At 37.7% G+C, this 24,127-nt stretch overlaps 2 protein-coding genes across 4 annotated transcripts in view; both read left to right on the top strand.

Moving 5' to 3' along the window:
- The first annotated feature begins 16,581 nt into the window (after positions 1-16,581).
- On the top strand, positions 16,582-19,265 carry LOC121511903 (uncharacterized protein C2orf72). 2 transcript variants are annotated; one of them, XM_041790759.1, is made up of 3 exons: positions 16,582-17,406; positions 18,017-18,130; positions 18,399-19,265. In XM_041790759.1, exons 1-3 carry the CDS (start codon positions 16,650-16,652, stop codon positions 18,491-18,493), a joined length of 966 nt encoding a protein of 321 aa, XP_041646693.1. In that variant the 5' UTR covers positions 16,582-16,649; the 3' UTR covers positions 18,494-19,265. The 2 variants fall into 2 exon arrangements, with proteins under 2 accessions (XP_041646693.1, XP_041646694.1); XM_041790760.1 differs by lacking the exon at positions 18,017-18,130.
- A 411-nt stretch (positions 19,266-19,676) lies between these two features.
- psmd1 (proteasome 26S subunit, non-ATPase 1) overlaps positions 19,677-24,127 on the top strand; it is a 35,048-nt gene continuing 30,597 nt past the window's right edge. Inside the window, exons 1-8 of one of the 2 annotated variants that reach the window (XM_041791011.1) lie at positions 19,677-19,719; positions 19,801-19,876; positions 20,681-20,724; positions 21,445-21,518; positions 22,150-22,319; positions 23,058-23,266; positions 23,433-23,576; positions 23,861-24,087. In XM_041791011.1, the coding sequence (XP_041646945.1) occupies positions 19,861-19,876; positions 20,681-20,724; positions 21,445-21,518; positions 22,150-22,319; positions 23,058-23,266; positions 23,433-23,576; positions 23,861-24,087 (884 nt within the window). In that variant the 5' untranslated portion in view covers positions 19,677-19,719; positions 19,801-19,860. The other variant, XM_041791009.1, reaches the window with a different exon arrangement.

Here is a 24,127-nt window from a genome sequence, read left to right as displayed (position 1 = left end):
ACAGGTCATGACTTGGTGCTGCTCTCTTTAAATGCATTTTACTTTGTTAGTACTTTACATCACTATTTTCCAAGCTTAATGACTAAAATCAGTTATTGAAAAGGCAAAAGTGCCGTGTATGTAAGGAATTTCCACATCATATTTTTATACTAAAGTAGATTAAAACCATTGTAAAGCCTTAGATTTTACTCCATTTTTCTTGCACTGTAACCCATGCACCCCTCTATCAGCTGTTTACAAGTTCATCCACGACATGGTTGCATGCAACCCTCCACCTTCCCATCACCACTAACTCTACAAGACGATGTCATTCGCCATCAGCCCCGGTCTTTGAGAGCTGTTAGCCTGTTTAGCCCATCAACCTCAGAGGACATCTTCAGTTATCATATGGTCAATCCTAGGCTTCACAGTAGTTCAGCTTTCTCAGAAGACATCATCAGCCAACACCAACACTAGTGTCTGGACTTCAGAGCTTGCTGACACTTAGGACTGACAGTCTTCAATCACACAATGCCCCTGTAGTTCAAGCGCCAAAGATTTTCTGACAAAAATTCAACACCACTTTCATGCAAAATAATCACAATAATGCAAAATAAACATAATCCTGAATCATCCACTTGTCTCTTCTGATTAAAATACAGTTTTTCTTCATGTGTTACGTTTCGTTATGTAACAGTACGCTACATCACACTACTCAACTCTCTATTATGTTGGGTTGCATAACTTTACAGTATTACGGTGGCCGAGTGGTCTCACACGAATGCAAATTCAAAACGCTTTGCAAAAAGAAAAAACATAACGACATTTGAGAAAAACACAAAAACAAAAGTTCACAACACAAATACAAAAACTTGCTGCAGCGCATGAATACAAACACTCAGCGCCGCGCATGGATACATAAACTTGGCATAGCACGGAGGCAAACAGATTCCACAACAGCACGAAAATACAACAACTTGGCGCAGCAGATGCAAATAAAAAGTCACAATGGAAGTGGGGCCGTTATTAGGGACAGACCTGCTAACCTGCTAATGGCTCCATTAGCAATAAAGTTACGTACAACACCGCCACTCAAAATAATATCTGTACTCACAGTATGTAATTTGTAGTGTGTTTTTCGTGATTTTTATTAACTGTATCCTCCTGTACAGTTTAATATGTATGTAAACAACTATCTAAATCAAACTGATCGAGTCCATTCATTCATCTGACAGCTTACGCCATGCATATGGGACACCAAACGTAGCTGTCCGCGCTGTTTGCCGGTTAAAGTTACTTCTAAAGCTTATCGATTACAAAATAAATGTGCAAGAAGTGGAGCTGACAAACGAACAATGTTTACTTACTTTAATTACTCCATCCAAGCGTGTCTTCAGTTATTTTGCATTGTGGTAATATTATTCACTGTGAAGCTCTGCCAATAATAAACTATGGCAGTGGCAGCCTGTCAGCTCAACAGAAGAGCATGCGTACAACCTATGGGAGATATCCCAAATAAATGTGAAATATATCCATAGATATACTGTATTCCATAGAGGAGGACAGTGGATAGTGTCGGAAACAGGAGAGAGAGTGGGGAGAGACATGCGGTAAAGGGCCACAGGTCGGAATCAAACCCAGCTGCCCACGTACATGGGTAGCGCCTTAGACCGCTAGGCTATCTGTGCATCCCCATTTTACCTTTATTTCTAATATACTTTCAGTCACTGTTAAACATTATTAAAGAGAAAGTCCAAATACATTTTGAATGTCATGATTTGACAAAAAGACACATTTTAAAAGATTTTATAAAAAATACATTGAATGAAATGAATAATATTATACTTTGTCATTAAAAATCAGGAAACATATTAAGAAGTTGTAAAGAAAATGTTCAGATGTACAGAAAATTTTGTGAGAACAGGGACTAATACTGCATGGGGTCCTTGGCATGGCAAAGCCTAGGAACCTCTGGACTACAACATTTTGAAAAAATGTAGTGAAACTCTCTTCATTGTAGTAGCGTACCATGACAGGTAATATTTAGCTTTCTTACCTGCTGTCATTATCTTTCAGAACCATTCCACTTCTGTTTTTTCAACATCTTATATTTTTATATTTCTCTATCAATCCACTAAAAGGGTTCAATAAAACCAGTGAATGTGCTGAATAAAGAAAGTGCTCCTTCTACACCAACAGAGTCATCTAGCTATCGCACCAATCAGCAGTGTTTATGACAGGATGGACGCGGGTAGTCATCACTGATTGCTGCTGTCACTGGTGATGTATGTGTATGAAGCTTCATCTCTGACCTCAGATTAACAGTACGTTAACCCTCTCCCCAGGCGAGGCCAGCATGCCTCTTAAACCCTGACCCCCCTGTCCCCTCACACCGTCACAGGGGGTCCGCAGTCACTGCCCTCCCCTCCAAACTCTGCAAGAGGTCACATTGTGCTCCCATTGGACTATTGTGTCCAGGACTAAATAATGTGTCTCTCAGCATCCTCTGGTTCTCAGGCTAACTCTCAGGAGAATGTCCATAGCTGCAGGGTTGGAGTCTAGTTTGTCATCACAGAGGGGATCTTGACCACAAGCTGCAGGTAGCTTTCACGTCTCCACTTCCCTTAGTGTCCTGCTGCTAGAAATTTGTCATCTCCCTCCGGGTGTCTTTTTTTGGAGTGTCAGACCAGGGGCCCCTGATGGTTGATTTGTTGATATGATAACTCGATTAGGCTCCAGGATGGATGACATTTTGGCAGAAGGCCAGTCAGCAGCTCCCAGGGAGTCTCTGATTTGTCTCCTTAACCTCTCCTCAGGAGGCAGCAATTAGTGTTAGTAATTGTTGAATTAGCAGTGTTGCTACATGTATTCTCCACTTTCCTCTGTTGGAGGACTTAAGCTGAGCAGATGAAGACCGCAATCAGCAGTTCTTCAGTCAATAGTCAGTGCCACAATGCATCAACTTTTCTGTGTTTGATTGCACCATTTCTCACACTGTGCACCTCTAAAGACTCAAAGTGGCCGCTCACTTGTTTGGCTGCTAAAGAATACATTAGCCATAGTCTGTGGCTTTTCTTATTTCCCTCTAATGCCATCCTTTATGTGGCTGCAGTCCAAAAGAGATAATTCAATTAATGCGACCAAGTCCTGCATTTAAAAACCTGGCCTTTTTGTCTGATGGATTTGCATCATAAAACTCTGAAACACAACTGAAGGTCCTCTGATTTTTTGTGCTTTTTAAAATGCAGGACTTGAATAATGAAATATACATTCATTTTTTTAACAAGGCCATTGCCTTGAGAGCAAGATTTAATGCATTTTATATGAGGAAAACAATGCTAAATTAAGTTTATTGCGAAATATAAAATTGATGTTGGTATTTTTGGATGCATTTAATTCTTTTACCCCTGAAGTCTGAGTTATCACATGTGGCACCTTTTATTTAAAATTTGTCATGAAAACTCAGATTATGTTTGGCTTTTATGCAGCTGGTACAATTTTACATGAGGAGAGGAGAGCTAACAAAAACACTCAAGTAAACACAAGCTGAAGACATGGCCATTTATGCAATTTAAAGAGTAAATTTAGGGAAAATAACAGGGGCATTCAGATCAATTACAAATATTTACTGAAGTAATTAAATAAAATGCCAAATATTGCAGAGGAAGAGGATGCAGTAATCAACATACCATTATATTTTAAGCAAGAATCCTGTGTTATTACACCCAAATGTGTGAATTCTATAGTATATAGCTGACTATATTCTTGATTTGTCTTTCCTCAGAAACGAAGAGTTTTGTTTTTGCAGCAGCCTGCTCTGAAGCTGCCGCTCTGGTCTGTGGAGCTTGTCGGCTCTGCTGACCTCTGGCCTGTCATGCACTGTGGGTTTAGCTTGACTTATCAAGGTGTAACCATCTGTGCCCCCTCCACCCCCACTGCTTGTGTCTCTCTGTGGACAAGTCCTCTGTGTCCAGACCCACTGGGCTGGAAAAGTTGCTTACAGTGGACTGTTTGTTTGGCTTGGTTAATGCCTCGACCTGGAGAAAAGAAGAACAGAGGTATCGCAGGGCTTCTGGAGGACACTTGTGCTCTGTTTATCCCCATTTTTTTTTCTTTTGGTGCTGCAGAGAGCTGTGAATCTCAACATCGACGAGTTAACTTGTAACCCCATGACCCCTGACTCTGTGGATCTAGACAGAACAATGGCTGTGTCCAAATATAATGTGTGTGTTTGTGTTGGTGTGTGGAACATAAAAAGGCCGGCGAAACTCAGAAGTTAAGATTCATAAACCAAGTTTCATCATACAGAAAAGTCAGTCAGTAAAACAATCTCTCTGTGGTTAATGCATATTTGAGACAATTTCAAGAAGCATGTACATATCAGTATCACAACATATTTTACAGTCAATGCCCCATTACAGAAGCATAAGATATGTTCAGCCTGTCACCAAATAAATATAATAAAACGAAACCAAATGAAATAAATGGAATTAAATTAAATTGAAGGGAAAAAATCATTAAATTGAATTAAATTAAACTAAATTAAATTAAAATAGTTCAAATTAAATTAAATTGAATTAAATTAAATTAAATCAAACAGAATACAATTAAAAGAAAGAGATATAAATCAAAACTAATTAAATTAAACAAAATAAATTGAAATAAAACAAAATAACATCAGATAAAATAAGAGGAAATCAAATCAAACAAAATACGATCAAATAATGTGAAATGAAATAAAAAAATCATCAGAGCAAGAAAAAACCCATAAAATGATCAAAGCTAAAATATAAAGATAATATAGAATATCATAAGGATTCAGATTAAAGAAAGCATACATAATTTTTGTTTGTTTGATATAGACAAGTGTCTGAAGTGGTAAATTACTTCTGTATACACAGATACAAAGATGCAGTACACATGCGGAAAAATAAATGTGCAACATCAGAGGTTAAAATGTGTCAAAGTACGGATTTGCCTTTTGCCATGGTTTCATTTGGTTCTAATAACTAGAAAGAATGTAATAGCAAATGTAGGCCACTACTTTACTGCAGATGTATCACTACTTTTCTAGTGTTTTCTCTCTTTAAGTGATCCCAAAGTTTGCCCAAACAAGGACACCTGTAATACCTCACAGTCCCCACTAGTGGTCATCATTGTGCCAATTCCTCCGCCAGTCCCCATTTCAGTGAGTCCATCTGAAACAAGCTCATGCAAAAACTTTTAACACGTTGAGAAAAACCCTTACAGCCAAATGAACCTTTATGCAAATTAGTGAAGATTTCATCAAATCCGCAAAGGGAAAAATATTCAACTTAAGAACTCTGCATTGTTAAGGTAATTAAGTTTAAGAAACCGTGTGGTTCATTTTCTGTCCCATCAGAGGAGACAGAAATCCTTTGAATTGTTTCAATCAGATAAAATTCACAATCATCCTAAGGTGAAGGAAACACCTTGTAACCAATCATTAGATAAAGAAAACCTTCCCCAGATGCATTTGCATGTGTGAATTATAGCATTATGGCATACAACGATGAAGATCTGAGTACCAGAATGCTGGGACGTTGCTGGAACTACAAGAGCAGACAACTGTGTGTCAGAGTTTTTATTTTCTACTTCTGTTTTTGTTTGTTTGTTTATTGTTTCCCAAAAGAACATCCACAACCCGATCATAGTTGACATTTTTGCATAGCAGTAGCTGATTTTTCATCCAGTGTTCCTCATTGTCATTCTATGAGAAAGAATTTAGAACTGTTACTGGAAATTCATCAGAAATTTCTAGGGATGCAAAATAAAGGATTTTTGCCAAGCATACTGACCTCAGAATACGGTTTAGACCTAAAACTTGAGCCCTTTAAAAGCATAATTTAAAGTTTTAGGATGGAGAGATTAAAAAATTCTGGTCCTTCAAACACTTTAAAGTCAGCTGACACAGGTCTGTCAGTCCAGGCTCAGATTTCATTAGCCTATTTTGTTTATACAGTCAATATGTACGGCTGATATAGGCAGATTTTTTTCCAAAATATCAGATGTAAATATCAGCAGAAAATTTCATATCCATGAATACAATAATTCACTTTTATAAAGCTCACGTCTGCTGTTATTGATGTCATACCGATAGTATTGTCCATCCCTAGATATGTCTGTTCTTGGTGTTGGTCTTCTCCTCCCCTCTCTCTTCCTGTTCCTCGTAATCTCCCACCTCTCACACAGTCCTCTTCAGACTCTCAGATAATCTACATCCATTTTTGATGTCAACTTTTACTGACGTTTGCTATCTGAACTGGTCTGAACTGGTTCCACATCATGAGAGATGAGTGTTCAAAGTTTTGACTGGCTGTGTTTAAATGGTGACAACTGTGCTTGAACTATGTTTAAATTAGGCCTCCAGTGGTTACCTTTCTGCAACACAGGTACATTACAGTAAAATAAAGGTGTTCTAATGAATTTGGGTTTAGAGTTTTGAGGAAAAAACTACAAAGGAGTTTTGCAAATTGTGCCTGACAAGGGAACATGTTTAAGGTTGGATAAATGATTTCAAGCAACTGACCACTTGGTTCAGAGAATGGGAAAAGGTGGTTTAGCTGTTGTCAAAAACTTTGACATGGAAGTTCAGAGTAACATCAAATTAAAGTACTCCAGTAGAACTAAAGAACCTCTCACTCCTGTGGATGTATTTTCCAACTTTCCACCTTCAAAGAATTTAGTGTGTGAGCCTTTCCTTCACTTTAGTTGCTTTGAATGCTTGCTTTTTATTATTGCATTGAGAACATCTGATCTACTATTATCTTGTCCAACTCAAAATTTAGAATTGTTGAATTTCTATTGATCAGTGTACGAACTTCTCAACCAGCTAAATCATGTCTAAAATCTTTAACAGATGCTGCTGTAGCATCCACACACGCCATCACATCCTCTGTGGGTTGTGAGTGGTGTGTCATCATGTAGTAATGACACAGCAGTGATGAGCTGGCCCAGATGTTCATTTTAATCATTTAATGTCCCCAGAAGAATTTGTTTTGTTTTGACATGCTGACAGTGAGTGCACAGTTTTATGTCCTACAGTGAATTGTGGTCTTGGTTATGTATTTAACAACTCACAGTACAAGATGCTCCATGGGTGGCAGCAGCAGAGACTTTCAGGGATGTGAGATCAGAGGAGATAAGCTGGAAGAAGCACTTTTAGTAGGGGGACACTGCCACCTAGTGGGGAGAGTAAGCACAAAGAAATTTGCTAAAGGTTAACTAGTACACCAACATTCATTTAGATGTTTGCCAGTTAAAGCTTTATTTTTACCTCCACCAAGGAAGTTATGTGATCAGCAGGGTTTGTTTGTGAGTTTGTTTGTTTGTTAGCAACATAACTCAAAGAGTTATGGACAGATTATAATAAAATTTTCAGGAAATGTCAGAAGTGGCATAAGGAAGAACTGATTAGATTTTGGGAGTGATCCGGGTCACTGTCTGGATACAGGAATTTTTTTAAGGATTCTTTACCATTGAGAGAGGGCTAAAGGCAGAGGTCTGTGCTCTCTGAGTGCTTTTCTAGTTAATTAGTTTTGGCATTTCTAAAAAAAAAAAAAATGAAGAAGAAGAAGGAAAACTTCTTATATTGTCCGGATAATAGTCAAAATCAGAGATTTGATTAAAGGGAGAATTATCACTGGACAACACTTATCTAACTCATGCATCTCTTCACTTTCAAACTTTTTTTCACATTTATTTATTAAGAATAAAGAACAATTTGAATGCAAAGCTGTATGTGTGTAAACAAAATTATGATGTAAACTCATATCACTTGAAAATGAAAATATAAAAACTTATTAATAATAATAATATCTTCATTTATACAGCACCTTTAAAAACAGATGTTTACAAAGTACTTTAACAGACATAGCAAAAGTAAGAGCTCAGGGATTCACAAGATAAACAAGATAAACAAATTAGCAATAAACCCAACAGAGAAAGTCTTGATAATCAAACAGAAAGTCAGAACAAAGTGAGACACAGATGTCTATGAAATTAGCATAATTGAAAGGAAAAGGAAAGACATAGATGATCTTGAAGGCAGTTAAAATAGTAAAAGATGAAAATATCTAGGGAAAGAAAGTATGATATTATATGAAAATAAAACCATAAACACATATATAAGAAGACGACATCAAATCATTAGCAATAAAACAACAATAATTAGATTAATAGAAGATAAAATGACAAGGAACAGGAAAAAATGATAACAGATAAATTAATTTAAATTAAAATCTAATCAGATGAAATTAAGATGGCCATGGAAGGAAAAGTCCAAAGATAAAAGCAGTGAGAGCAACAAAACAAATAAAAGAGTGGTTATAAAAATAACTCAAAGGAAACGTCACATAAAAACAATTTTCTAAAATCGAGTGTTGAAGAGTGATTTAAAAGATGCTATTGAATCTGCAAGTCTTATCTCCTAGGGCAGGTTGCTCCAAAGTCCAGGGGCCCTGACAGTAGCATCTCATGCCTGTAGGAATCAGAGTTTTAGCAATTAAAGATCAATGTTGTCATGAACAGTACATCACTGTAAAACTACAAAGGGAAATATGGAACAAATATCCTAAGGGTGACTTAAATGAACTATAAGTGAGAAAATAAATCTCTGGTCTCCACATTTATGCCTGATCTGCTCAGAAGGACCTCACTACATGCGTGACTCTGTAAAGATGCTTGAGCTGCCATTTTAAGATGACCGTGAAGGATTTGCATGATTATTGTGTGCTGTTTTAAAATGAAAATGCACCGAAATCTTGGGATGAGCCATTCTCATCCAGAGCCTTTTATTCATTTGGAAGCTCAGTGGAAAGAAGCTTGTTGTCATTTTTCTGGTAAAGACTGCCCCCTCCTGCTCAAAGACTGCAGTTAACCTTGCACCTATGGATTATGGCTCCAGCAGTGCTCAGTGTGGCATGTATTAGGTTTTGAGTGAGTGGGGGGGTTGCTGTTATTAGTTACTTTTTCATCATTTGAGTGTCTTGGTTTTATTGTCCATTCTAAAGCCCCTTTGTTAGTTTTTATAATCTACAGACCACCCAAACCAAATAGGGATTTTATTTAAGATTTTGCCAACCTTTTATCACATTCTATGTCCAGTTATGATAAGGTTTTAATTTTAGGTGATTTTAACATTCATATCTGCTCTCCTCAGACTCTTAGCATGGATTTTATTGACACCTATGAGTCTTTTAACCTCACATAGTCAATTCAATTTCCCACACACTCAAAAGGTCATACCCTTGATTTGGTCTTACATCATGGTCCCAGCCTTTTTAACTTTGAAACGAAGAATATCTGTGTGTCAGATCATAAACTGGTTTTATTTAGTGTGGTTTTATCATTTTTACCTGTTCCTACAAGTGCACCTTTCTGAACTTTTTACTGCTGCTTCTTTAACTGCTTTTAGCCCAAATTTTAATACAGGGGAGCTGGTCTCCAGTTTTTATACTTTAAGTAGTTTTGAAACCAGTACTTTTTTACTTTTACTTGAGTAAAAAGCTTGAGTTGATATTTCAACTTCTACAGAAGTCTTTTTAAACCCTAGTATCTATACTTCTACCTGAGTAATGAATGTGAATTCTTTGACACCTCTGTGTAAGACATCTTTAGACTCCATCTCTCCATACAAAACCAAAAAGTCCTCTAAGACACTGCAGCCCTGGCTAAACAGGACAACACAAAAGTCAGAAAGAGACTGCAGACATAAAGAAAGGCAATGGAAAAAAAACTGGCTTGCATGTGTTTTAGGATATTTGGAAAGATGCCACGAAAACCTATCAAAAAGCGGTTGAAGAAGTGAGAGCAACCTTTTATTCCAACCTGATTTTATCCAAGTATTCTAATCCCAGAGTTTTATTTAAAGTTTTAGATTCTGTCACCAACCCCTCCCCCTGTTATTTCAACTATGCCTGACATGAAACTTCTTTTTTTTAATCATTTTTTACAAAAAAAAATTAACAATATAAGGCAACAGATTACTACCCCAGATACTGTTTTACTCCCTCACAGACACACTGATGCCTTCTTTGATAGCTTTAGCCCAATTTCAATGCCAATTTTATCAGATATTTTATCACACAGGAACCCAACTACGTGCATCCCTGACACCATACCCGTTAAATTTCTCAAAGAAGTTATAGACACGGTTGGACCTAGTATTTTATCCATGATCAACAGCTCAATTTTAACTGGCCATTTTCCATGTTATTAAACATGCTGTGGTCCAACCGCTTTTAAAGAAACCTAATCTTAATCCCACTGATTTTAGTCATTTTAAGCCAATATCTAAACTGCCATTTTTATCCAAATGTTTAGTAAAAGTAGTTTTAAACCAGATTTTAGCTTTTATGAATGATAACGACGCCTTTGAGAAACTTCAATCAGGTTTCAGGGCACAACACAGCACAGAGACCGCCCTCCTCAAAGTCACAAACGACCTTCTTTTAGCTGCAGACCGAGGAGAGAGCGCAATTTTAGTTCTTTTAGACGTGAGTGCAGCATTTCACACTGTTGATCATACCATTTTAATAGAAGCCTCCAGACATGGATTGGTGTTAAGGGCTCTGCACTTAGTTGGTTTTATTCCTATCTTTTAAACAGACCCTTTGCGGTCACCATAGGTAACCACTCATCTTCCACCTCTCCTATTACCTATGGTGTACCGCAAGGTTCTAGTTTAGGCCCACTTTAATTTTGTATTTATATGCTTCCTTTAGGTTTTATCATTCAAAATTATAATCTGTCTTAACAGATATACCTCTGCTGAGACCTGGTGATTTTACTAGCCTAGCTGCTGTTTTTAATTGTTTCAAAGATATCAAATGTTGGATGGCACAATTTTTTTCCAGTTAAATGGATCAAAGTCAGAAATCATACTCTTCAATTACCCTAATCCAAACACCAGCCTGATTAATAGTTTTCTTGGTCCACTCTCTTCTAACGTCACACCAACTGCAAGAAATTTAGGAACTACTTTTGATTCAAACCTCACATTCGAACCACATATCAAGAAAATAGTCCAGTCATACTTCATCCAAATCAGATCCATATCCAAAATTAGATCCATACTGCCCCCTGCTGACCTTGAAAAGGTTATCCATTCATTCATCTTCTCTCCCCTGGACTACTGCTACTCACTCCTTTCCGGTATCACAAATAAATCACTCTCCAGCCTTCAACTAGTCCAGAACACAGCAACTAGGCTTTTAACCAGTTTTAAAAACAACATCACACCACCCCTATCCTCACTCCACTGGCTTCCTGTTACTTTGAGAATTGATTTTAAGATTTTAGTGTACAAGGTTACATTTCTGAAATGCTGATCCCTTGTGAGCCAACGTGCAGTCTTAGATCTTTGAGCGGAGGCTTCCTGGTCATTCCAAAGTTGAGGCTGAAAACTAAAAGGAGACAGGGCTTTCACTGGTGACATCTTTTAAATCACTCCTTAAAACTCACTTTTACAGACTTGCTTTAATTTGATGTCCCTTCTAACTATTTCTCTATTTCATTGCTTCTCTTTTATTTACACTGCTTCTCTTATTCGTTTTTATAATTTTATACCCTTCTTTCTTATCTCATGTTCATTTCCTTTATTATCTTGTGTTTACCTACTTAGATTTGACTTACCTGTCCTTGTTTCTATTACATTTCGGTCTTGAATCTTATCTTCATTTTATCCCCACTGACACAATGTTGTCATCTTCATGTGTTTGTTTGGTTGTTTGTTTGAATATATGTATTTAACTCTCTCCTTCTCCCACATTCTATGATATCTTTAGGAATATTATCATAGGAATCATATTATTTTTCACTAACTCCATTATATTTTACATGTTATAATCTTCTACTTTAACTACCATTCAAGATCTACTTGTGTCATTTTCATTTTTGTTATTTTTCCTCTGTATCTACATTATGTTCTTTTCTTCTTGTTTGATTTTACAGAGCTCCTATTCTGCTCTGATTGTTGATGTTTATTTTTCCCTGAGTTTTTGCTCTTGTTGTGTGTAAAGCATTTTGTAAACAACTGTATTTAAAATTGCTGTATAAATAAAGTTATTATCAATGTTGTTATTATTATTATTATTATTATTGTTATTATTATGCTGGGAAACCATACACAAAGCATTTGCAGCTTAAATATGTTTATAGATCTTGAACATAAATCATATCAATTTTTAACACAACTCAGTTATTACAAAACAGGGGTTATCTAGGTTAACATTACTTTAGTTTTTTTTTTCTATCTCAGAATTTAATGGCACTAGAATACCATGATCTTGATTAATGTGTGTGTCCTTAGTTTTTGTTTCAGCTAGTCTCAATGATGTGTAGCGAATACAGCAACAATGTCCCTCTTATCTGTTTGTGAGATTTTTCTCAATTATGGTTTAACATTTCAATTGTCTATTTGCTGGTTACATAGAATAAAAAAAATGCCTGTCATAGTGTTAGAGAAACTGTTTTTCAATTATTTTTATCTGGTTCGAATGTCTTAGGTTCATGGGGTGAGTCTGAGCAGGAGAGAGGATCAGCCACTCCTGCAGAATTCCTTCACTCCAGGTTATCAGTGTTTCTGTTTACACAAAGAAGAAACTAGGCCAGGTTAATGTGAGAGTTTCCCATCAGAACAAACATGATACATTTCAACAGGGACATGCAGCACATTAAACTTTCAGGCCTTCAGGTTATTATTTCACTTGATATCCTTATTCATAGTGATGCTAAACCTTGGTACTAGATTCTTAAGGGTTACAAATACACCTCATGAAGATGCATAAAAAAACACCAAAACCATCAAAACTGTAGACCTATTACTGTGCTCTGTAGCTGAAAAAGTTTTACATTAATCATTATTTAACTGGAACTCTTAGTGCTACTATGTCCTACTTGTGAGTTTCAGAAGCCTTGCCCAGCACCCAGTTAGGACACACTATATTCTAATTTAAGGCAGGGCCAGTTAAAAGGCATATCAGAGAATGCACACTTTACTGTGTGGTCTGGTTGGTCGTAGACTGTAACAGTCAACCAATCATCTCCATTTACTTCAGTTGTAGAGGGATTCGCTTGAAATTTGGAAAGCTTTGGGGCAGTTTTTTTTTACTTTTCTGAATTGGCAAAATTCAACTGGACTAAGCTGTGATTTAAATGGGTTACATTGGAAGCAGCACAACTGAAGGAGAAAGTGGCTACAAAATTATATGAACAAACATCAGGATGCCAGAGAATAGAGTAGAAGGAAATGAAATAAATTTAAGAGAAAAATAGTATAATAATCCAGTCCTGCATACTGGAGAGCAATGAGGAAATCCTGCAATGTGTCTGAAAGGTGTGGATTAATTTTACAATTGAAAAGAGGCAGAAAAAAATGTGGTAAAAAAGGTTAAAAGTGGCATAAATTGATGTAAAAGAAGTGGTGAAAAGTGGTTACAGAGCAGCAAAAAACAGGTTAAAAAAGGGCAGAAATGGGTTCAAAGAAGCAAAAATTGGATGAATAGGCAAAAAGGGTAAAAAACTGTGTGAAAATATGGTGAAAAGTAGTTAAAAAGTGGCAAAAAATGGTTTAAAGAGTCAAGAATGGGATAAAAACAACAAAAATGGGTCTAGTTTAATAATGGTCAGTAAAAAAAGTGGCAGAATATAGTTTAAAGTTTCAAAAATGGTCAAAAAGATCAAAAGGGGTGAAAAGTAGCAACTATGGGTTACAGGGGCAAAAGGTGGCAAAAATTAGCAGCTAAAGTAATGAAAAGGGTTTGGAATGGGTTAAACATTGCAGGAATGGGTTAAAGTGGCAAAAATTGGCAATATTTGGTTAAGAGAGGTCAAAATGGGTAAAATTCTCAGAAAAATGTGGACAAATAGGCAGAGACTGTGAAGAAAAGGAAACAACAGTCGCACAACTAAGTAATTGGAACATCAGAACTTAATAATAGCTTGACACACTTTCAGCTACAAAATGAAGAAACTGTTTCTAAGGAGGCTAGCACCAATGCCACCAATCCTGCACACATGAATTAATATCCTCAATAAATCACAAATGAGGGCCCATTCAGTGGGTTTGCTGGGGGCTCAGCCATTTCTACTGGCAGGCCTGTCTGGGCCTAAAAACAAGGCCTTGCTGGCCCTGATGGCCCACCACTGCATTTCAAGTACACTAAAACTGAATGATTATGAATGAGTGTCCCGTCTTTTTTGTTATATTTGTTCAGTCTCACTGATGCAAACACAGATTCCACAGGATAACAACATGAAAGCAAATGATGAAGAGGACAACCATCTTCTGCTGGTAGAGAAGACTCTGCTTTGTCTCCAAATATTCTGACTGCCCCACCTTTTTCTTCTCTCACAGATATGGTGTCTGACAAAAAAAAAATACAAGTTGAGCCAGTTAATCTGACTAAACAAAAACAGCATAACATGCAAAAAGGTGATCTGGAGCAAGCCACTGGTATTTGACAATATGTTCTGTTGTTTGTGTCTCTTCACTGTGGTGTCGGATTTTTGCAGAGAAAAGAAATGCCAAAACTTCTTAGAATTTCAGGAAGTCAGTTCTATGCCAGTGTATGTCTGCATCCTACAGTTAAATAATAGACTACCACTTAGAGGTATGGTACCTGAATCTCATTGGCTCTGGTAAGCTCTAGAGCATGTTTGTATGAATGTGACAAGCTTGTTCCATTCTTCAAGACTTAACACTGCTGGAATTTGTGGTGTGTGAAGGGAAAGTGCATGAAAATGTGTAATAGAAAGAAAGAAACAGAAGCCTGCTGGGGTCAGTAACAATGGCTGTTACGATGCCAGTGGTGTCATGGAGTGCTATGTTCAGATACTGCCAGTAGAGGGCAATAGTGTACTTTGGGGAGCTCTGTGTTATGATTTTATTGTATATTTTGATCCCTTTTAACTTTAGCATGTGGCTGCACCGGCTCCTCCTGGGTTCCAACATAACAAAACATTAAGTAGTAATGTTTCATACATATTAAGCAAGGTGAAACAAACAAATGTTTATCCCTGCCTCAAAACTCCCAGTCACAACCACAAGCAACTGTAAAATTGTCTGCATAGTGTTTGGGGGAAGGAAAACCAACTGACTACAAGATGGCAGCGAAATAAGACAGAGGGTTTATTGAAAGCCCCCTTGGCTTTCACGTGGAATTGTTGCAGACTCCAAGAGGGCTTTCACATGTTTTAAACTGAGGAGAGGCCTCTCTCCCATAAGCCCAGATAAGTGGAAGGCTGCAGTGATGCTTGTCTTTCTGGAACTTTGTCCCATCTCAACATAGGATTTCTGGAGCTCAGTCAGAGTGACCATCAGGTTCTTGGTCACCTCTCTTACTAAGGCCCTTTTTCCACAGATTGCTCAGCCTAGCTGGGTGACCAGCTCTTGGAAGAGTCCTGGTTGTGCCAACATTTTTCCATTTAAGAATTATGACGGTCACTTTTATATTTATTAATAAGAATAAAACTGATTTTTTTCAATCATAGCATCAGGCTGAAACATAACAAATCTGAAAAAGTAAAGGGGGGTCAGTACTTCCTGAATGCACTGTAGTTGTTCTGTTCATCAAATCAGTCTAAGGTATGTTAGAAATGGTTAAAACTTTACCTTGTAACTTTTTAGGAAGTGTGTTGAAGTGTGTGTAGTATGTCTATAAACACATGTTAAACACATATAAACACATATAAACATATAAACACATGTGTTTGATCATAATTGGTGAAGAGTGGCCTCAGTCAGTCTGTTGGACTCCATTAACCTGATGAAGCAAGTGAACGAAGAACACACCTACCAGCTAATCAATGCTGAGCTAGTCTAAAGTTCAAAGGCTGAAAGGTATTGGCTTTGGTCAGACTTTATCATTTCTTCATCTGTAAACAATCAGGCAAGTCCACAGGCACTCTTTGGTTGTAGTTATGTAGTAATTTATCTTTCAGCTAATGAACTCAGTGGAATTTCAGTCTGACAGCAGATTTTAATTTAAGGAGGGACATAAGTGGATTAAAGGATTAGGATTTTCCACAGACCTCTGATGAAGGGTTGAGGGTCTCATAGTGAAAGGCATTTTTGATCTTAGAATGAAGTGAAGAAGCTGAAGTTGCAATTAAGTAGAAAGCATGTTTGAGAATTGAAGAACTTGTGTTGAAATTGGTGCTTATATTAATCTCTGTTCAAGGGGTTTGTTTAAAGGAAGCCTTGAATCTACGATATTGGAGGGAAGAATGGACACTTTTCCACGAGAATTGTTAAATAAAGAGTGACCTTCACACCCTGATTGCATCATCCACCGTGTGCACAGGCATTACATAGATGATCTAAATTAAGAAAATGACAAACAGCGGTTTTATTGTTCTTGAATTCAACATAGCTGTGATAAAATAGCGCTGTCATTAATTCTGGTGTTTATTTATCTGTTAATGGTTAACTTTATTACCGGCTAGCATGGCTTTCGTGAGAGTAAGCACCGCCCACTGACCTGAACAACCAATAAAAATCGACGCCGGCTTTTTACAACACCCTCTACGGGTGTTCCCGCTGACCGTTAGGAACTTTTTCTGTACTTCACCGGTCACAGAGGTGGCAGTGATTGGCTTTACGGTCATTAGTAAATAAACCGGATCCTCGTTTACGTGATTGCGCAAGGATGGCAGACACGGCGTCCCCTGAGGACACTGTTCCCGAGGAGGAGAAGGAGTTTCAGAGAATTGTCGCCCTAATCGGAGGTAAAGAGAAGATTTTTCTGGTGGGTGACGCGTGTGAAAGCAAAGAGGTGGAAGGTGACAGCAACTCAACATTGCAGGAGTTCATCCGGGACATGTTTCCTGGCAGTCTGACCGACAGAAACGGATATCCCGCGTCCTCCCTGTCAGGCATCCACGTCGACAATGCAGGTGGAATTTGCAGCGACACAGAGACTCCTAAAGGCAATGATATCCCTTTAACAACGAGGCCGAATGATATGGATTCAAAGGCCAGCCCCGGAAAGCAGGACACGGAGCAGCAGCGCGGTGGCAACGCTCAGAGAAAAGCAGCCAGGAGGCTGAATATTTACAGCAAAAAGCGAACTATAGACTCTCCTCTCATAATATTCATCTTCAGACAGACATTTCTCAGCATACATTCAAACGAACGGTGCCTAAAGGAGATCTTAAAGGACGTGAAGGCGCGTACGAAACGTGCCAAAATCGCCCGGCCAGCTCTGATTGGATTAATACGCACCAGACAGGAAAGTGCTGAGACGCTTCAATGTGCGCAAATCCTGGAGTGTCTGATCCGCTCTGTTTTCCACAAACATTCACCAGAGACAGTGTGGGTCGGCTGTTTCATCCCCGAGACAGACGCAATGATAAGCAGCATCAAGAAAAACATCTGCAGAGTGATAGACTCATCTCAAACAGCAGGTGTAATAACATGCATCGTCCATTAAGTAGTTAAAGCGAGTAAACTCAAAGCAAACATGACGTGGTTCCTGTAAATAGTGCAGGATGAAGCAAACATGGTCTTGTCTGTTTGCCTAAATCCTCTTTTCTTCCAAATACTTTGGCAGGTCAGATTTTTGTTAACATGAAGTTTGGACTCTAGTGTGTTTAACCAGGACAGCAGGTGCATTAAATATTATACAAAAGGAAACAAACACTCATTTTGTGTGCAAAACACAACTGATCTGTGGACTTAATGAAAAAATATGGCTTAAGAGATTGTAGACGTACCCAGTAGGTATAGAGAAAAATATAAGCACATCAAATGTGATCATAGTATGGATAATACCTTCACTACTAATAAGATTCTGGTTATCTACCAGTCTTGAGTTACAGGGTCAGTTCCTTTCTTTAGTGGATTGAATACCACTATGTTATGTAGGTCAATCCATGTAACTCCATCCAAATTTTTTATACACTCATTCCCTCCCAGGCTTGGTTGCAAAGGCTGGGGAACAAAGGAAGCATTCATGAAACAATCAAGCCTTTAGATAAGCTGCCAAATTGTTAAAGGCCTATTATTGCCTTCCAGATAATACCAGGGATAGAGGGAAGCCGCTTTTCTGGCCATTACAATGTTTGCTCTGGCCTCAGAGAGGAGGAGAAAGAAGCCAGCCCATCAACTCTTCAAGCAGCAGGCGAAGAGGTAGCAGCATCATCCCATAGCTCAGTTTGACTGAGGAATGGATGCATTCTATTACAGGGTGAAAAGACTGACAAAAACATCCACTCTTCATGGGCTTCTCTTTGGATCAGATTAGTGTAATCAGACCATCAAGCCATGATAGGCAACTTATGTTTATACTTTGCTCATGAAGCAGAGAAATACCTCAGTTGGACCAATCTGGGACCAACTTTTGTCACTGATGTTGATTAACTTGATGCTCAGCAATGATAATTGTTTCTTGTTTTAGGTGAAACTGGAAGTATGGAAGAGTGTATCCCTCTGAAAACTGGTTCTTCATCTGGACCTACTGCGAAAGGGGAATCAGCTGGAGAAGGCAGCTGATATGTGACCTCATGACCAGAGACTGCAGGCATATCACTGCAAACAAACCTGTGATAACTGTGAAGAGAAAAGCCTACTGTGCTACAGAGCCTTATTAAATATTACAGTGTTCATTCTTGGTGCTCCATATTTCCTACTCTGAACTGACATGATTTTTTTTTTGAAGGAATATGTTGCCTTTTGTTTGTCTGTTTCAAGTAACCTTTAACCTGTTGGATATAAAACTATGTCACATTACTTAACATCAGCTTTTCTATCTTTCATCTATTCCATGTTGGACGGAGGCCTCGATATATCCATGTCATTTTTGTACAGGTTGATTCATTGTGGACCCACTTGAAAGCTCACACCAAAAGCCTTATCCAGCATAGGGCTGGAGAACTTACTGTTCACACAACTCAAGATTCCTATAGCTGTGTCACCAGTTTTGTGCTAATTTGACAATCGACAACAGATAAATATAGTTTTGTTGACTGATTTGTTAATCTGTTTCAGAAATACCTACATCTTTACATCAAACTATAGCACAAGGGCCTTAAGTGGGGAACAGTAAGGGCCCCAGGCTAAGGGCCCCAGCATGTTATTTTATCTTGCCCAGAAGTTTTATCCAGCCATTTTCAAGTCTTGTATAATCTGCTTTCATATATTGCAATTATATGCCTTAGAACAGCGCTACCAAAATAGCATTATCTGATCTAATATTCACTTCTTGTGTATTTATGAGACCAGAGTCTACACATTCAACATGTAAATAAACAATTTAAAACCTTGAGTTTCATGTTTGGTTGAAATGGGTTATCACAGCATTTTTTTAAGCAATTAAACACAAGAGAGAAACTGGCGTTTGTTTATTATTACTCCGTTGTAAGATGTTCTTTCATTACCAGCCTGATATTAACATTTCTTTCACTAATTACCAACCATGACTCCATGTTCATGTGAAGATGCACAGACAGAAAGGCTAAAGGACTGATTCACGTCAAGTCGTCTAATCAGTGGCCTGTCCATAAATAAATGGGACGAACGGTACATTTTTTTAATTCCTCACAAGAGTTTCAAGAACTTGTAATTTGGCGTTAAAAATCGTAACTTAACAGGAAAAAATGTCAAAACTCAAACTCGAAATTGTAATTTTAATACTTTGGTGTATTATTTATCAGGCTTCAAAAAGGCCAGCCATGCAAGAGGTCCTTCAGGAGGGGACTTGCGATACTGGACAAAAAGAGGTTAGCAACGGCTGTGCTTGGTGTTACTGTTGTTCATTTCTGTTACTAAAAATCTCCTAACGCATAATATCTCCACACAAGGCACGGGATTTCACCATTGAACCACCTTCGTGGGGCTAAGGAGGGCAAACATAGTCAAATATGATTACATCTGCCGGTAAGTTGGGGAAAGTTCATTTATTTTGTTAGCCGCAACTGCAGCTACCGGCCATTGAATTAGCTGAGTCACATAGCTAACTTAGCAGTTGTCAGTTAGCCGTCAACCGGTAACTGCCATGAAATAAACACAGTTATATCTCAGAAAAAAATGAACGTAATAACTGTTTCTTGTCTAATATTAATAATTATTTCATTTGGTTCTATTCGTTTGATGTGCTGGGATAACAATGTAATGTAACCCTAACGCCATCAGTCCTTGTTTTTTCTTTTTTTTTTTTTTTTTTAGCACCATAAACCTATAGTATCCTCGCTAGTCAGCTTTGATATCATGGTCTTCAAGTTCAATTTGGCTTTTACAAGGGACTAATAATAATATATCTGGTAAAATACGTTTGTTCCCATTTTCGTTTTTGTCCCTTATCGTGATTTGCCATCTGCTTAGTTGGACCAGTTCTGAAACACCACTAGCCTCCCAGTATTTGAGTAATTCCACATTTCTTGAACCATTTTTGAACGTTCTGAAGATGGACTCATACAATTTAAGTTTAATGATTGTGAATACACTGGAGCTTGTATCAGGAAATGCTATCCATTTTTGGTGCGTGTACGTATGTAAGTTAATCTCAACTGAAGTGACTTCCTAGTCAATTTAGAAATGTAGCGCATTCATGTAGGGCGTTGTGTTAAGTTATTAGAAAAAAAAACTTTGGAGTAAACTTTTGCGTAAGATATTTGTTTGGAAAGTAAATAAAAGTTATGGACGTTAACCACTAATGAAACTGTATTTCTCCCTCTTTTAAAGCTGGAATTATTTCACTCCTTGATGAGGAGGAGCCACAGCTCAAGGTAAGAGCTCTGTCCTGTGGACCAGTTGCGTGAAAATAAAAAACTCCAATTCAAAGCCAATGAAAGATCATGTCAAATAAAAATTTTTGTTTTGTTTTGTTTTGTTTTGTTTTCAAACCTGCATTTAATAATACGGGATTGTTATATACTAACTGTTAGAAATTTGGGATGCATGATATTGATTTCTTGTCTGATATTAACATATTATTTACTAATTATTTTTTTTACAATACTGATGTTCTAATGTAGTTCCAGAAACCGTTAGTCCTTGAAACACACAAGTTAAGTTTAAAGTTTAAGGAATGTGATGAGTAAAGAAAAAGTCTTCAGCTGACAAAGATCTGTTGATGCAGCCTAAAACTCATTTAATGTTCATACAGACAATATTTACAACTGATATAAGCAGATTTTTATAGCCAAATATCAGATGTAAATATCAGCAGAAATGGTCATGCCTGCCGATACAGATATCATATGTATAATGTCATGCAGCCCTATTAAAATGTCTGTTATCACGCTGTCAACGTGCATGTAAAATATAAAACTGTGTATATTCTATCAACCATAATTCACTGAGCTGTTTTACTCTTTTCTGAAACACAACTATTAATATACAGATGGATGGAATTAGTAATATATGGCAAAACTGCTATATAACAAAAAATAACTTGGGAATTATGTATTTGCATTTGTACATATAATATCTTGTTTCATTTGTAGGAGTTTGCTCTTCACAAGCTAGACTCCATTGTGAATGACTTCTGGGCTGAAATTTCAGGATCAGTTGATAAAATGTAAGTACCCCTGATAATCATCAGTAAACATAGATATTAGAACTTAGCTGTCATAATTTTCCATTAATTATTACTCATTAACCACAAGTGGTGAAAATGTGATCAAAACATGTATGCAGAATAATCACACTGTCATTACACAGCTGGCTGAAGTGGCTTTGTAACTGATCGAACACATGTAAAAATTCTCTGTACCCTTTATTTTTATAGTTTAATGGATAATCCATATTCTACAAATGAATACCATCCTAGATTGACTAGTGAGTCAATCTGTTATTGGTCTCAACTTCTTCTGTTTCAAAAGCTATAGTAGAACGTTTTGATGCCATTCAGAAGCATGTCCTTTCTGAATGTTTTGTTACTATTATCCTCAAATCTACCAGTAATGCAGTCTTTCTCAAGTTTCTAACATATGTGCTTAATTAATTACAAAGTCTATAATTAAATAGGTTTATTTTCTAATTGACTGCATTGATAAATATAGAATTTCTTTGCCATTGTTCCAGCTTGTAGTCAGATTTTGTCTCTCTAATGGTGGGAAAATTTTGCTTTAGCTTAAAAATATACCTGGTGGTCTAAAATCATTGCAAACAGTATTTTTCAGTCATTTGAATCTGTTGTCTTCTCACAGTGAGGTGTTGTATGAAGATGAGACCTTTCGGAGTAGAGCATTTGCTGCCCTGGTGGCCTCCAAGGTTTTCTACCATCTTGGAGCCTTTGAGGAATCTCTGAACTATGCTCTTGGTGCTGGAGAGCTCTTCAATGTTACGGATGATTCTGAATATGTGGAGACCATTATTGGTGAGTGATCAGAAAAAAAACTACACTTGATGTTATTGGCATTGATGATCAAATTATTGAAATTACTATGAAATGAGACGCAGGAGACTCGGATGGTTTATGTTGATCTGTTTACTTTGTCTTGGCCAAGGAGAGACTTTGACAACACTTGGTGAGGTTGTAGCTAGAATCCTAACGTGGCCCATAGTAGTTCAACCTTTTTATGCATTTAAGGCAACCTTAACCCAAATATGAGAACACAGACTATCGTCAATTGTTGAGAAATTCTGGAGGTTCATAGACACACAGCCTGTGAAGAAACAACCTCGACTGAAGAACAAAAAACCTCTTATATAACCCAGTAGGGTGAATTTTGACTGTCAACCCAGAAAGATAGAAGAGACTCCTGAAGTCCCCATTCCTGACTTTGCAGCTTGACCTGGGGCCTTGAAGCAACATTAATCATCCTTAGAATATCTGTGAAGACATAAAAATACCAGAGGACATAGCAATTACATACATGACAGATCTGTTTATTTACTTTTTAGTATTAGATGTTATAACCTTTCTGTAATTCAAAACAACAATGGCACTGATAGAACTTAGTATATAACATAAATGGAAATTATATATTCCTATCTATTCTGTATAAACTTACATGGGCTTTTTAGTAGAGTCGCGCTTTCAAGTTGACATGAAGGTATAATTATATGCTAGATCACTGACTTATGTCATATACCTTTCTGTGTGTGTTGCTAGCCAAATGCATTGATCACTACACCAAGCTGCGGGTAGAGAATGCAGAGCTGCCAGAGGATGAGGAGAAGAAAAGCATTGACCCCCGTCTCGAGGGCATTGTCAACAAGATGTTCCTGCGTTGCCTTGATGATCACAAGTACAAGCAAGCTATTGGCATCGCCCTGGAAACCAGGAGGCTTGATATGTTTGAGAAGACCATCTTGGAGTCGGTAATCAGCTGTTGTGATTTAGAGACATGATTAGCTTGATTTGCTGAAAAAAATCAACTGCCGGCTACAATATTCCCCAGAATAGCTTGAAGTATTTTACAAAATCCAGCACACTGTTCCTGCCTTGTTATTGTATATAACATTTATTCTCTCTCCTGTCTTGCAGAATGACGTGAGTGGCCTCCTTGCCTACAGCCTGAAGGTCTGCATGTCTCTCATGCAGAACAAGAAGTTTCGCAATGAGGTGCTGCGCGTGTTGGTTAAACTCTACATGAACTTGGAGAAGCCTGATTTCATCAATGTCTGTCAGGTAACAATCTGATATTTGAAACACTGAATTCATCAGCTCCTTGAAATAATTGGCTAATGTAACAATTCAGTGCAAGCCACATAATAACAACAACTCTCAAATGTAGAACAGTTCTGTAGGATCACAAAATATACCCTCCAAAGTGCCCTATAAGTCCAACTAAAACTAAAAAATGTGTCTCAGTTTGACATCCTATTAAGCAGATAGAAGTAGTTCTAGTCCTCCTCTTTTCTGAATATGTAGTAAATATTTATTTGCATTTTGTTTTCTCTTTGTCTCTCTAGTGCCTGATATTCCTGGATGACCCGCAGGCTGTGAGTGACATCCTGGAGAAGCTGGTAAAGGAGGACAACCTGCTGATGGCCTATCAGATCTGCTTTGATCTTTATGAGAGTGCCAGCCAGCAGTTCCTCTCCTCTGTCATCCAGAACCTGAGGACCGTTGGAACACCTATCCCTTCAGTGCCAGGCTCCACTAACACAGGCACTGTGCCCACACCAGACAAAGACAGGTAGGCAAGAAATGAACATAAAGTACTCTAATTTCTAGCC

The sequence above is a fragment of the Cheilinus undulatus genome, linkage group 7, assembly GCF_018320785.1.
Source record: "Cheilinus undulatus linkage group 7, ASM1832078v1, whole genome shotgun sequence".
Taxonomy (NCBI): domain Eukaryota; kingdom Metazoa; phylum Chordata; class Actinopteri; order Labriformes; family Labridae; genus Cheilinus; species Cheilinus undulatus.
The sequence above is the reverse complement of the archived record's forward strand: the minus strand, read 5'-3'. Positions and strand labels throughout refer to the sequence as shown.

What these genes read in the sequence shown, in the direction of transcription:
- LOC121511903 (XM_041790759.1), top strand. Translation starts at nt 16,650, where the DNA reads ATGGCAGACACGGCGTCCCCTGAGGACACTGTTCCCGAGGAGGAGAAG. An exon ending in AGACTCATCTCAAACAGCAG is followed by an intron (nt 17,407 to 18,016) that starts GTGTAATAACAT and finishes ATTGCCTTCCAG; the next exon opens with ATAATACCAGGGATAGAGGG. An exon ending in TTCAAGCAGCAGGCGAAGAG is followed by an intron (nt 18,131 to 18,398) that starts GTAGCAGCATCA and finishes TTCTTGTTTTAG; the next exon opens with GTGAAACTGGAAGTATGGAA.